The sequence below is a fragment of the Cavia porcellus genome, unplaced genomic scaffold (assembly GCF_034190915.1).
Source record: "Cavia porcellus strain 051 isolate PalLab524CR breed Dunkin Hartley unplaced genomic scaffold, mCavPor4.1 scaffold_19, whole genome shotgun sequence".
Taxonomy (NCBI): Eukaryota; Metazoa; Chordata; class Mammalia; order Rodentia; family Caviidae; genus Cavia; species Cavia porcellus.
In genome coordinates this window covers 51636316-51648930 of record NW_026947502.1, presented here as the reverse complement: position 1 = coordinate 51648930, position 12615 = coordinate 51636316, and the positions used below count along the sequence as shown (strand labels likewise).

The 12615-nt window shown below is 53.6% G+C and overlaps 1 protein-coding gene across 1 annotated transcript in view; it reads right to left on the bottom strand.

Annotated features, from left to right (window-relative positions):
• Ndrg1 (N-myc downstream regulated 1) overlaps window positions 1-12348 on the bottom strand; it is a 47404-nt gene extending 35056 nt beyond the window's left edge. The window contains exons 1-3 of the mRNA XM_003467368.5: window positions 12184-12348; window positions 2386-2466; window positions 589-624 (exon numbers count right to left, since the gene is read on the bottom strand). Of these exons, the coding sequence (XP_003467416.2) occupies window positions 589-624; window positions 2386-2448 (99 nt within the window). The 5' untranslated portion in view covers window positions 2449-2466; window positions 12184-12348. The remainder of the gene's footprint in view (window positions 1-588; window positions 625-2385; window positions 2467-12183) is intronic.
• Window positions 12349-12615: the final 267 nt, after the last annotated feature.

Here is a 12615-nt window from a genome sequence, read left to right as displayed (position 1 = left end):
AGGCCAGTGCACATCAGCTGCCTGTGGCCAACCATATGTACTTTGCTCCCCTTCTAGGTATGCAGGATCTCCCCAAATCTGGCTTCTCTGCACCTCACTTCCCCACTCTGCCTTGGGCTCAGCACAGCATGGGGTTGCTCAGGCATGGGGCCACTGAGTCCAGTCCAGGACGCCGGACCACTGTCCTGAGAGCTTCCTCTTGACTTTCCTGCCAACCCCAAGTGGGATGGCCATACATCAGTCCCAGGACAGCAAACCCCAGGGAGGGCTCATCTCACTTTCCTGGCCAGAGTCTTCCTATCCCAAGGTCTGCAACCTGCCTGGTGTCCCACCTTTACCCCACAGCCCCTGCACCGGGCTGCGCACTCTGCAAGGCCAGGGACTATTTGTCTGCCCTGCTGTCCTGGGATGTGGCTGCCTATTGCTTCTCTCATACCACTTCCTACCAGGATTCAGGCTCAGTATGGGACCTGACTGAGCCCACTTCCTCCCCTTCCCTAGCACCCGTGTTTGAATGGTGATCTACTTCAAACCAACAGAAGAAAGCAAAGACATGGAGCAGGGATGGAGGCCATGTCTTCTACTTGCCTGGACATCGAACTCATGCAGGAGCCCAGTGATGGTCTGTGGAAAGAAACAAGGACAGATGGTCAGGTTTCTTAGAGAAATCTTACTGGAACAAGGGTGCTCTTGGCACCTGGTCTATATTTACTTTCCTCTCTGGTTGCGAGGGTTTTCTTATTCCTTGCGAATATTCCTTCCTTTTCATCTTAAATGAAAGCAGCTCAGCAGAAAGAACAGACACACTAGCTGGATATCTTTTTGATGATAATCTTTGTGAGAAAAGACTGAAGGTCTAAACTGACCACAGGCCTGAGTGATACAGGAGTGTGAATGGCTACTAACCAGTCCCTCAGTCTCCACCCATGTCCTTCACTTTCAAAACCCAGACCTGACCACATCACTGTCCATCTTCAACTGTTTTTATGACTGGCATCACCTGGATTTTGGATTCAAGTCCAATCTTTCAAGAGTAGAAGATGAGAACAGAAATCTCTAAGCATCTCCTTTCATTTAAACATTATGAATTTCAACCCAAACCTTTCACCAGACCTTTCAGTGGCAGAAAAAGTTAAGAAAGGCAGGGAAAAGTCCTCGTCTCCAGTAGAGCTGTGGAAGGATGGCTCAGAGGAGAAATGAAACCTCCCTTCATTTCTCCAACCATTTCAAGAAATGTTATTGGCATTCTCCTGATCCAGAAGAAATGGAAACACCCTGCAAACCAAGCCCTGCCTGATCACTACTGGCTCCCAGAAGGACAGTCCAGGTTGAAGACAGACACATGGAAGAACTTTTCGATACAAACTTTTGTTGAATATAACTATAGAATTGTAAAGCTCTTTTCCCCCCCAAACCTTGAAAGTAAAGGTAAATCCACAGTGAGAGGTGGACTAACATATAACCTAGTTGACAAGCTCTTAAATGTCTGATTCAGAAATAAAACATAGAGTGGCAGCCTGAAAAACATGTGTTTTCCAATGAAGGCACCCTTGGGCTCAGCTTTGGCACTCCTGAGAGCGTCTCCTCCAAGTGCAGTGGCACTGGTGCACAGGGACAGGCATTTTTGGTACACATCGTGCCATCAGCCAGCCTGGCTATAGCACCAGGTCCTGCCCCCAGCAGTAGGTCTGCTGCTCACAGAAAAGATTCCACTAAGAAGAGCTGAGGGGCCACAGCAGTGGCTAATGAGTTTGCTCATCTCCTCTACAGCTGTCAGTTCCAGGTGCTCTGTGTGAATCAGTGCCCTTCCTCTTTATGAGCCCCTGCAAAGCCCCTAGTGTCTCAGCTTTACAGAGGACTAAAGCATGAAGAGCAGGGGCACATGCCATGATATAGCTATAAAGCACTCTAGCCAGGACTTGACCCATGCAGGTAGGTAGCTTTACTCATTAAGCAATGGGGTAGGTAGACCCAAATAGGTAGCTTTACCCATTAAGCAATGGGGTAGGTAGACCCTATGCACACTGGACTCTATGTCGCATGTTCTAGAACCACAGGATATCAGACATGCTTAGAGAAGCCTGATGTCCTTACTACCAAGGAAAGCAAGGAGGCATGGGTAGTCAAGGGCTCAGCACACGGTGCTAAATCACTTAGTAGCCATGTGGGGTTTTGAACCCATAACTCTTATTCCTGTGGCCTCAAGGAAATAGTACAGATATGCATGTGCATCATTTGTGTATGCTTTGTACACATACTTATGAGTGGTGTGCATGTTTGCAGGTACACAATGCTATGTACACACGTGTGTGTGTGTGTTCATGTGTGCATGCTGTGTGCACACCTGTGCATGTGATAGGAGGAACCAGGAGCATTTCCACTTACCTCCCCTTTCTCCACCAGGGGCTTCACCTCAGCCAGGTCCACGTCCTGAAGCTCCCGTGACATATTGCTGCTATCACCTGCCTGCAAGGGGAAAAATGTCAAGAGGTCAGCACTTTCTGCTGAGAGATGTTTCCTGATGGAAGTAAATTTTAGGCCAGGGCATAATAAGATGGGCAACAAGATCAGGTCTCCCTGGGCCCACAGCTCTTCTGCACATGCATTGTAGCACAGACAGGACCCTGACCCCACAGCTTCTTCCTGGTCTTCCTCCTGAGGCTGCCAGTAAATTTCCTGGAACAGGAAACTAGTCTCACAGACACAACTTCCTTTCCAACAAAGCAGATGGATAAAATGCAAAAACAAGTCCAAGATAAGTCTGGGCCCACCCACCATTCCCACAATGCTTCTCTCTCTACATTTCAGAAGCAGGTCCACATTCCTGGTCCCCAAATCAGGCAGCCACACACTGGCAATGAAAGGGAACAAAAGGTCACTGCCTGGGTGCCCAGCATGTGTGGGCATGGTGTACACCTCATCCTGTACACACACACACACACTTTTCTCTCTGCAGGACTCTAGGCTGCCTGCTGAGAGGGACAATGGACAGGGAAGAAGAAAAATCATATGCCAAAAATCTGACAGGCACTGAGCGCTGGCTAGGAGTAATGGTAAGACAAAGCAGAGCTGGGTACAGCCAGGAACAAGCAGGAGGGTCCCTTTCTCCTCCCGCGCTTCAACTCAGAATGTACAGAGGGGCTAGGAAACGCTGCTGCAAGGAGACTGGGCAGATTTGGACTTAGGGCTGTGACATCCACGGAGCACACCTTCCCCAAGTTTAATAGGAGAGCTGGAGGGCTAAACATTCTCTTTCATGGAGCAGTAGCCAAGTAGAAAAAATTAAACGCTCACCACTAGCAGGGCTGAGGCCCAAGGGTCCCAGCAGAAGGGTAACCCTTACAGGCAGCACAGAAGGAACCTGGGGAGAAGGGTGAAGGACAGAGGGGGAGCCCAGGCCTCTGCTGGGTTCACAGATTTCAGCCTCTAGAGCGGACACGTTTCCTGAGAAACAGCTGGTCAAGGCCGTCACATTGCTGCTTTCAGAGTGGAGCCTGGATTCCAGCTTCCCATGGCCCTTCAGATACCAGGGCAAACAGAAAGTAAGAATCTCCGAAGCTGCACCCCCAGGTTATTCTTTAAACTCAGCTCCCCAAGTCCACAAAACCCCCCTTCTCCCCCGACCAGCACCACACCCCATGTAGTTCTCGGCATTCTGTGGGTGGATCCCTCTTACCCCTGGATACTCTGGCCTGGGGCCCCCCCATAGATAACCACCCCACAAGAATGCCTTTATGCAGCCTTTGCAGTCTATGCTCCTGAACATTCTGAAAACAAAGTCGGGTTTATTTCTGTGAGCATTCCTGGGCTGCTGCCCGCTCGGAGGCAGGAGGCATGAAAAGCCAGGGTCTATGTGTCCTGCTAATTCAGCATGTTCATGGTCCCGAGACCCTGGCTGTGGGACACTGCACCCACACAGACTAGAGAGCCTTCCAGAAGTCAGTGCCTGGGCAGCACCCTGTGTGCCTGGGCTCTGTGGTTCATAGAGGCTTCCACACATGCAGCTGTGGTCTCCCTCGGTCTCGATGGTGGGTCAGGCTGGACTTCCTCAGCCCCACTGGTGAGCTCCCAGGGCAGATGGCTCACTCCCCTGTTCCCTTCTTTCCCTCCAGTTGCTGGCACACCCTAGGGGCAGAGTCCAGTGTGGCTCACTCCCTGATCAGAGGACCAATGCATTTGTTTAAATTCTTTTGTAGAAGCACTAACCACAAGAGCAAAGTGCCTTCCACATGTATAACGACCCGCACGTGCTATAGTACAGCCCACTCTGCTCAGTTCAGTGTCATCACACTTGAATGTGATGTTGATCTCCCCCAGCTCCCTCCTCAGGACAGGACAGCAGCCGTGGACTCTGGTCCCCTTGATGCCCATGGTGAAGCCTCACTGTAATTTCCTTCCTGCTGCTGGCTCACACTTGCTGCCCGCAGCACCCTGCACTGTTCAGGAGGGCACCTCGGCCCGCAAGCACTCTCGAGTAGGTAGCGTGAAAAATACCTACAGACAACAGCGAAATCCCCCAGTACAAAATCCACCCTGGCTGGGAAGTGAGGTTCTCAGTGGTTCCTGGGAAGAAACCAGTGTCCAGAAAATGGTCCGTCAGTCACCACCTTGCTTATCTAGTCCACACACACTTGCAACTCATTTTCTCTCTCTCTCTCTCTCTCTCTCTCTCTCTCTCTCTCTCTCTCCACACACACACACACACACACACACACACACACACACACACGTGCAGTCTCACTGTCACCCACAGTCTCACAGATCCCTCCATTCCATCAGCATCTCCTCGCCGAGTATTGGGATGCCACAGTCTAATGACTGTCCTGAGGACGTGGCCAGCGGGAGGAGCTGTCCAGTGGTTCCAAGCCATGGCTCTGTTCACTTCTCAGCACACTGTTCCCCTTGGGACTTGGTCTCTGCCTGGAGAGTAGACAGTGCATTTAAAGACTCAGATCCAACAGAGGACACCACTGAGCAGGGCCTGATCTTCTGCCCCGATCTGGGAGCAATGAATCCCTAACACCGGGTCCTCCACCAGGGGTAATGCCTAGGTCCCTATGCCCCCAGGCAACTGGAAGCCAATTTGGCTCAGCAGGAAGAACAGGCCACACCTCTTCTAGGTATGAGCCCTGTGCTGACCCTAGGCTCTGCCCCTCCAATACCTCCTAGGGAATCCTGGTCACAGAATATCAGGACCAGAACCAGCCAGAGGCAAGATGACATTGCAGGACCCCATGCAGCCCCAGGGTGGCAGGGACTTTGACCTGTGTCCCCAAGGCTCTGCTGTGAAGTAGCGAAGGCCCACTCAGACAGGAAATGAGGTTGGACTAGGTCTTCCCCTGCTAAAACCCAGTCCAAAACCAGGCCTCGAGGGCACAGCATCAGCTCCCAGCTGCTGGTTCACTTCTCCCTTTCCCTGCTGCCTGCTCAAGGAATTCAGCAAACCCACGTGGAAGACAGAAGAGGTAGCCTACAGCTGGAAGAAGGCTTGCAAGGAGACTTGAACATCACTACTTACCAGCCTTGTGATCCTGAACAAGTTCCCTAACCCCTCTGCCTCTGTTTACTCATCTGCAAAATGGGCGACGTGACTTCTACTCACAGCAAGCAGCGCCAGTGTTCACAGTAATTGCAAACTGAATCTGGCAAACAGCTATTTAATCCACCAGTGTACAATTCTCCCCTGGTTGCCATGGAGACCCTGAGACCTCTATGAAGACAGCCCGTGTTTTACACACTGTTAGTCTGAGTGACTCACAAAATGATATCCAGCAAATGCCACATGGGCCTTCAGATCCAACTGCCACTGAGGGTCTTCTTCACTGCCAATGGTGGTCAATGAGTGACATTCAATAAGGCTGAGCACATACCACTCCGGGTCACAAGACCCAGGAGACAGACAGTGATTAGAGAACTCACAGATCCCAGGCCAACCTGAGAACAAGAGCTGGCAGGCAAAGCAAAGAATGTGACCCTGGGCAGTGAGCAGAAGAGCTCAGGTAGCAGGAGGCCATCTGAGAACTGTGAAGCAGTCTCTGGGACTGAGGGGACACACAGCCTGTGTAAGGCCTGAGGGAAGTGGCAGAAGGACAGGCTTAGGAGTCTGGGGTGTAGGCACCCTGACACACCTTCCTGCCTCATGGCACTAAGCAAGCCATTCCCTCCCCAGCACACCTGGCCTCAGTATCTCCATCTGTAAAGTGCATACAGCCTCTGCTCAATGGGCAGCAGGTGGTGCCTAACAAGCTCAGAGCAAGAGGGGGCTGTGTGGAGGCCGGAGAGCTTGGCTCTGCACCCTCTCCGTCACCGGGCCTCTGATTTCTCTGGGAGTCTCCGTTCAACCCTGTCACTCCTGTTTTTAAGCCACCTCATGGGATTCATCTTCCCACCCTCTTGAGAAAACTCTACTGGGACCCCTGGAACTCCCAGGGTGCAAGACTGCAAGTACACAGCAGACTCATCCATGAGTTCCAAGCCCAGCAGCCCAGGAAGAGCAACCCCAGCAGCAGGACGCCCTGGGGAGACCCACAACAGCGATCTGCTTCTCCAGCTCCACCATACTCTCGGTTCCGCTTTCCCTTACCCTCAGGACAATGCCGGGAGGGAGGGGCCAGCTGTTCATCAGTTAGCAGATGGGAAGCAGAGGCCGAGAGAGATTGGGATGTGCGTTCTGAGTCAGAAAGCAACAAGCTGATGCAGGCTACAGAAACCACAGAGGGAAGAGGTGACCGTGCCGTACACACCCACACCTGCCCGCCTCCTTTCATCTACGTACAGTGTCCTCGGGATGGCCACCCATGACCAGGAGGTTTTGGGAGTATGTCAGTCAGCAGGGCGGTCACAGCTTTCCCCCTCCATCCTGCACAGTCACCATGAGCAGTCCCAGGTTTGGGCAGAACCCCTTATCTTAACAGTTTCTATTTTCCCTTCAGCATCCCCAGCAGGGTCTCTGTTTTTAGGTCTCTTTCCTGATTTGGCAAAGGCTAAATTCCACAAGCATTCACTGCATTCACAAGCATTCACTGAACTGTTTCATTTATTTCCCTGAAGAGTCCCTGGGGAAGGGTGGGTGTGGCCACGCCTACTTTACAGACAGGCAACCAGAGCCCCCAAATCCCAGGCCTTTGGGTCTTCCCAAGGGTCACATGTCCAGAGTCCTCTTTGTCAAGGGAAGCGTGTCAAGCGACTCCTTTGATGTGGCCAGTGTGGGGCTTCAGGGTTGGCAGGTGACAACATCCCAGAGTCCTCAGTGAAACACAGAGACAGGGAGAGCAGGAAGGAGCGGACCTCGAGCCAGTTCCGCACTGACCATTACTGTCAGCACTGGCCGAGATTCTGCCCTGTCGTCCATAACCGCCTGGTTCCAAAGGCACATGAAAGCCAGCGTTGTTTCCAGCACACTGGGTTCTTTACAGAACAGATCTGTAGAGGGGGAAAGTCAATGTGCACCGCTGCTGCTCCGCATAGCAACTGTCCCAGCAGATCAGTCACCAGCAAGGCCAGAGCATGTCCAGTTTCCACGCTCACCCCAAGGAAAAGTGCCCTGGGATACGCCCTGGGCCCTGCCTTGCTGTGGGGAAGGGATTCTTCATCAGTTCTCTGCCAAAGGGCCTCTGAGGTCCAGTTGCAAAGCAGTTTGCTGTACTCTTGGTGTTTTCCAGACCTTCTGAGGGTCAAGGCACAGGAGGGTGAGAGGGTGGGTGGCTTGATTCTTAGTGGGTTTTATATCAAATCATACCAGAAAACTGATGGGACTTTTAAGGAAGTTGCCCAGTTTAGGGGTAGGGAGCCATGAAGAGGTGTTTTCAAAGTCTCGGCATGATGAAAATTAGGGGGAAAATAGTGCAAAAAAAAAATCAGAAAAAAACGTTGGAATACATATCCTAATCTTCCTTCTGGACCAGAAACTTCTCAAGTGTTCCAGAGCTCTGCACAACCCTGGATACTGAGTGGGCATCACTGAATTGTTCAATACAGAGAGAGAAAGCAGCAAAGGGGTCCCTAAGCTGAGGCGAGCCTGGGTTCCATCACGTATGATCAAAGCCGCCTGCCCTCCTGGGTCCCCTCAGCAGCAGCTGACAGGGAACTTTTGTGTGTTCAACCTAGCACAGAAGTGTGAGGACTGGGGAGTGGCTGGAACACAATAGTAGGAAGAGGCAGGCGTGGGGATCCAGCCATGACCCAACCTCTTCTCCGCAACACACAGGACTTTCCTGGAGGTTCTCAGTGGCATCTTGGCAGTAGAGTTTTGGCAGACTCATTGGAATGGCAAGATGACTGTCCAAAGGGCCAAACAGTAACTGAAAGTCCAGAAGAGGACACCGATCACACTGGAAATTGTTCTATAAATCTGCAGAATACGCAGAGGAGCTGCCCTGAATGGTCTGAGATAATTTGTTGAAATCACACAAACAGAGCCAGTGTTAGCCTAGGACACGGAAATGGATTCCTCATACAGAGCTCTTTGTCCTGGAGATCGGACTCTGGCCACAATAATGAGATTCTTTCCCAAAATGGCCTTGCCACTCCCACCCTCTGGAATGGCCTCCGTCTGCCTCACTCAAGGTGGCCCAAGTTGCCTCCCTCCTAAGGGTAGATCTCCTATTGAGCCACATGAATGTCGTGCCTGCCAAGGGCCAGGTTCTTGGATCTCAAGAGGGCGTGGAAAAGCAGACAGTGACAGTCCAGTGTGACAGGACACATGGGACCACAGAGGGAATCCAACCCAGCTGCCCAGCAGAAAGGGAAGCCAGAGAAGCTTCTGGACAAAGTTGGAAGGGCAGGGGTTCCCAACTGAGAGATGTGTGTGATTAACTACCTCTGAGGGACTCACTCACCCTCCCTAAGATAGGGATGCTGGAGACAGGGATGAGGGCAAGGTCCCACAAACCCACACCACCTCCTACAAAGCACAGCTCTGTGGGTTTAAAACATACACTAAGACAGAAAATGAGTTTGGCCCTGACTGTGCCCTCAACCACTAACAAGCCTCACTTCCTACCTCTCAGAGGGAGGAACACTTCACTAGACCGAAAAGGCCTGGAGGTGACACCCAGATAGGCAGGTCTTCCATAAATGTTAGATGGGAAAGGCAGAGACTCTGGGTCAAAAGAGGCTGTTTGGGGACCCCATTTTGTAATCAGTTCCTGTTCCACAGAGCCAAGGCAGACTTCTCAACCCTCTTCTCAGGGACTGGTTTCTCCTCCCACTGGCATCAACCATGGAGAACTCAGTACTGCACCAATGCCCACCAGTGCCCTTGCATTTGTGCAGCCCCCTTCCTGTGGGGACCCAGTGTCCCCCCCGCCCCCAGCCTTTACAGAGCCACCTCCACCAAGCTTCGCCTGCACATGGTAGGACACCAAGTTCCATAGCGAAGACTGCAAGCCAGCCCAGCTCAGCCTGGATGGGGATGGAGATGGAGAGAAAGCACAAACTAGGAAGGTGGGTACCACCAGGAAGGAAGCCCAAGCTCACTCCCCAAGGCTCTGCACAGCCTTATAGGGCCCTGCTGGACCTGTGAGTGCCTCACTTTACTGAACCTACTATCTCAACTCTAAACAGGCAAGTCTCCTGCCTGGGCCTCTGTCTTCTAATCTGAGAATAAGAAGAGCAGCTTGTTTCAACTAGCTGAGCTGATACACTGAATCACAAGGCATGCTAGACAGACGAAAGCTACTCAGTAAACATTCATTAATTACCAGCCCTGAAGGGTACAGGTACAGCACTCTCGGCCTCTCCTGCTCACAGCTGTAGGCCCAGCATCTGCAGGTGCTTTCACAGTCCGGGGTGATTTCAGACAGAGTTCCAGACACTGACTGCCAAGGAGGTGGTTGGAAAATGCATTTTGTGCCAACACTTTCAGGTGCTCCCCACATGCTGGGTACTATTTTCAGTTTACATGGATTAGCTCCGTTGATGCCCACATACCCTGACGAAACTATGTCTGTTATTCTCATTTTGCACAACAGGAAACTGAGGCCTAGAGTTCCTGGTCGAGTCTCCGCAATTTTGATTCCTGCCTGGCCTGCTTTCTCAGTGCGCTTCAAACTGCTACCATGCAAAAGCACAAAGGCTTTGAAGTCTGACTCTTCGGGACTGGAGTCTGACTGTCTGCTCTGCTTTTAGCTACATGATTCTAGGCAAGTCCCCGGAACTCTCCTGGCTCAGTTTCTTCATCCGCTCAATGGGGCCGACGCGGCCCCAATCTCAGTTAGCAATCTCAGTGCTATCTGTCACTCTGAGGGAACTCCGTCAGGGAAGGAGATCCTAACACAGGATCCAGAAGCCAAACCCAGCACGTGCACCCTCTACCAACTAAACCTCCTTGGGACTTTGCCTACCAGGTCCGAAGGGGATGGGGCAGAAGTCAAGGAGTTGCTCAAGCTCAAGCCACCCTGAACATGTTTAAGTGTCTCCTCCAGGAGAGGTCCTGGGGCAGAAGCTAGACTCCTGGGTGAGGCAGGCAAAGTTCTTCTCCTCACCCATTTAGTCTACCCCTCTGTCAGAGACGGGCCCCACAAACTATGAAGGTATAGGGCAGGGTGGGGCTGCTAGTGGGGCTGCTAATCCCAACGCACACCCCTTAGGAGGCTCTCCACTCTCCCTGATCCCCACACGGGGTGTCATCCCCACCAGGACTTAGCTGAGCCACCTCATAGTCAGGGGACTGTGTGTTTCCTGCTGCTGCCCCAACAAGTGGCCAACCCTTGAATGCATGCCAGTGTGAGGTCTCCTGCTGGGGACTTCTTTCAATATACATCTGTAAATTCTCGCCTCCAGGGTACTCTTGCAGGAGGAGACTGGTAAATTTTTGCTTTGAAACCTTGCCTTCACAGCAAGGATGGGGTTGGGTACATAGGTGTCAGGTTCACTGGGTCAGTGAGGAGAAGCAAGGCTGACAGGCATCTCAAGGTTGTCTAAGCGCTTCCCAGGGGCCGGGCCACTGGATCACCTCTGCAAAAAGGAACCAAAACAGGGACACCTGGGAGGAAAGGCCCCCTTCCCTACACTGCCTCTGATAGGCACCTCCCAGCTCAAGGCAGAGAGGTGGAGCTTGGGACCCACAGCCAGGCTGACAGCCAGCCTGTGACAGATGGGGGAATAGGGGAGGTGGCTGGGGTAAGGGAGCCATTGCTAAACCCCAGCTTCAGCTATTAATCTGACAGAGGCGGTGACAGTGAGCTTCCCCTGGCCACTGCATTCTGTACACCCTGCCGGAATCTCGACTCTCCGGCAGGCTGAATCAGAGACCTCGGTGGGTCCCCTGGGAAGTCCTAGCCTTTCCAGCTGTTTGCCTGCTGCTCCAATAGCCAGAGGCTGGTCTAGGAGATGAGAGGCTGAGAGCAAAGCAAAGGAGGGTGGACGGGCAGAGGCAAAAATGACGCCACCTCTCGCTCCAGCTAGTGCAAGGCCTGCCAGATGCTTCTTCCCCAAGCCACTTCTCGCACGTCGCTGTACAGCGCCAGCTCTAGGCCACCTCGGGACGCACTCTACCCATACGGTAGCCATAAGACCTCCCGCGCATGCCGCGCGACACACCCCGGGTCCTCCCCTAGCACGCGCGCGCGCACACGTACACATACTCACACGCACACACACACACGCACGCACACACCGCCCCACTCCTAGGCTGGACAAGCACATGCCCTAGCCCAGTCTAGAAGGCAAGCACACCCACGCCCACTTCATCACCAACGTCGCCGTCTCCTACCCACCCCCATCTACACCGGCAGTGCGATGGCCCTCTCCCCAGGAGCTTCACACATCCACACATCCACACACCCACACACACACGTACGCACACCCCTCAGCCCTCCTCACCCACAGGTCAGCGGCGCCACCTGTGACTCCTGGAGGAGCGCGCCTGGAAGCGCCCTCAGGTGTTCCTGGGCAGGCTCATCGTCCCGCCCCCTGCTCCCTGCCCGGCTTTCCAGCCGGTAGGAAAATGAACAGAGACCTGTTTTCCGCTTTCTTTTTCTCCACTCGAACCCCAGGCTCCATCCAGCGGTGCTGGCTTCCCAAAGTTCCCTCCCTCCACTGAGCGTCTGGCTCCCGCACTGGCGGTTGAGGGGCTGTCACTTCTAGAGCCCACCGGGCCACAAAGGGTGAGTCAGGCGCTAGGGCAGCACCCCACAGGCGACCCCTTTCCGCTGCTCCGCGTCGCGCGTCGGACGAGCTTACCTACAGCACTGGGAGAATGCAAAAGGAGTCGGTGGCTAGAGAGGCCGGCAGCGCCTGCGGGAGCCAAGAAGAGCCCAGAGGATGGGCGTGCGCTCCGCAGCTCCAGCTGGCAGCCGAGCGACTTTTGTTTATGACCCCGCGGAGGGCCACTTTATAAGCGCCGCGGCCCCGCCTCCAGCCTCGCCCCTCCCCGGCCCTCCGCGCCCGCCGCGCAGCAGGGACACACCCCTTCCCGCTCCCCCGCCCGGCGCGCCGCACCCGCCTGAGCCGCCGCCTGTTGCGCAAGTCTGTGTAGGGGCGCGGCGGGGAGGGGCCTCTTAGTTGGTTTGGGGTTCAGCCCTGCTGTCCCCGCCAATATCTAGGAGGCCGAGGCCGCCAGGGGCGCAGCGGGCGCAGAAGCGTGTGTATGTTTGCGCGTGTGAATTTGAGCGC